General features: G+C 34.6%; 1 protein-coding gene across 1 annotated transcript in view; it reads left to right on the top strand.

Moving 5' to 3' along the window:
- The window catches only part of LOC119587822 (signal transducer and activator of transcription 5B-like), a gene marked incomplete at both ends in the record, with an annotated part of 7,842 nt that overhangs the window by 1,737 nt on the left and 4,097 nt on the right, over positions 1–2,008 (top strand). The window contains 5 exon segments of the mRNA XM_037936526.1: positions 76–168; positions 410–587; positions 1,048–1,154; positions 1,369–1,550; positions 1,767–1,922. Of these exon segments, the coding sequence (XP_037792454.1) occupies positions 76–168; positions 410–587; positions 1,048–1,154; positions 1,369–1,550; positions 1,767–1,922 (716 nt within the window).

Raw genomic sequence — 2,008 nt, 5'->3', positions numbered from 1 at the left:
AGGGTCCTGTGATAGATTGATAAATCAATATATTAGTTGTTTAGCTCATTAGAAGTTGCATTTAATCTTCCACAGACACGGTACCTGAACAGCAATCCCCTTGGGCTGGTGGGCATCATACGCCAGTGCTTGAACACTGAACACAATCTGGTTCAACAGAATGAAAATGTAAGTTTCATGAATTTTGGTAGAAGTCATAGAAGAAAGAATGTTTTTCTATCTGCTTATTTGTCTTTTACCAATTCCTATTTAAGGCATGTAGGCATGTATACTTGAAGATTTGTTTGTTCTGTTTGTAGACCTGAGAACAAACTCTAATGATTTGTTTGGTACCCCACGTCCCCCTTTTTTTTTCTTGTTCAAGGGTATTGGTCACTTTTGATCTTTATTTATATTTTTCATTTTGTAGATGTTAGGAGGAGGTGTTTCACATGCAACAAACATGGTCATAGAACCATGTGCAGAAATTGAGCAGGAGTTAAGGATACTTCATGAACGTACACGGGAAACGGCAAATGAACTGAGACACTTGGAACAAGAGCAAGAATCATTTGCCTTACAATACCATGACTGTGCAAAAATTAATGGTCAGTGTTGAAGCACTATATTTTGATCAGCATCTTTTCAGTGGTACCTTAAAAGTATTTATAAGAACTGTTGCATATAGTAATAGCTTTTACTACTTTATTTTAAGAGATTTAAAGCTTGCAGTTATTTTGTATAGAAATTTGGAAATCTGTTAATTTTCATTCTTTGAATTGGCATTTTTTATATGATAAGTCAGCTTTGAATGGAAATGTTGATGCTGCTTAACACAACAATATTTTCTTTATCTCTCAGATATCTTTCAAATTATAAGTTATGATTTTTATAGTCAATTTATATTCAAATACCTTAGAATTGAATACTTATCTATATTCAAGAGAAATATACTAACATGACTATAGTTTATTACATGCTATTAAGTATTATAAATGTTCACAGTGGTAAAAATATATTGGATAGTAATATGAAGAAATATATTATAATGGTAATTTTTTGTTACAGCTCACCTTTCCCACATTCAAAGCCAGGAGAGAACGCAACAGAATCGAGAGATGGAACAGAGCCTTCGGAGACGGAAAGAGTTAGGGGAGCAACAGTTGGCACAGAAGGTTTGTCATCTTTGAGAAGATCACTTTTTTTATGCTATGTTCATGATAGATAGGAATCAGTATGTACAAGCAGTCATATTAAATATTTCATGTTGCAGCTCATCCTTTGAGAGAGAGAGAAATTAAGACTAGCTGGAGAAATTCTCCTTCTGGTTTAGATAATGTATAGCCAATATAGTACGGATCTGAAATGTGGCCTCTCCATTATCCACAGGTGTCAGGGCTATTGCAGCTGCGCATGGCTCTGGCAGATAAGCACAAAGGTACCATTGATCGCTTGAATAGTCTTCAGCAGCGCATCCTAGATGAAGAGTTAATCAATTGGAAGAGAGACCAGCAGATGCATGGGAATGGCAAACCTTTTAATCCAAACAAATTAGACCAGATACAAGAATGGTAAGTTCTTTGGCTTTCTCATCCTTTTCTTATAGTCCAGGATTATGTATAGGTGATAATAAGTTCCTTCTTGGTTGCAATAATAACAGCAATGATTAAAAATTAATTGGAAAGTGTATTTAATTTTATTTTGTTAAAAAAACATCAACTGATCTGCATTATTTATTCCATTCAGTTCTAAGTATGTGTATGTCTGTATATCCTTTTTTTTTGCAGGTGTGAAGCACTAGCAGAAATTATATGGCTCAATCGACACCAGATAAAAGAATGTGAACGACACCAGACTAAGATACCCATAACTCCTCCTGGCGGGGTGACATGCTGCAACTCTAAATTCCCACATTACTCGTCTTTGTCATCACTTGTTACCAGGTAATCAGGATAGTGTTTAATATACTAACACACTTTTGATAATGTATATATTTTTAGATTAAATTTGTACATATCATCTGGCCGTG

The sequence above is a fragment of the Penaeus monodon genome, chromosome 23, assembly GCF_015228065.2.
Source record: "Penaeus monodon isolate SGIC_2016 chromosome 23, NSTDA_Pmon_1, whole genome shotgun sequence".
Classification (NCBI taxonomy): Eukaryota; Metazoa; Arthropoda; class Malacostraca; order Decapoda; family Penaeidae; genus Penaeus; species Penaeus monodon.
The sequence above is the reverse complement of the archived record's forward strand: the minus strand, read 5'-3'. Positions and strand labels throughout refer to the sequence as shown.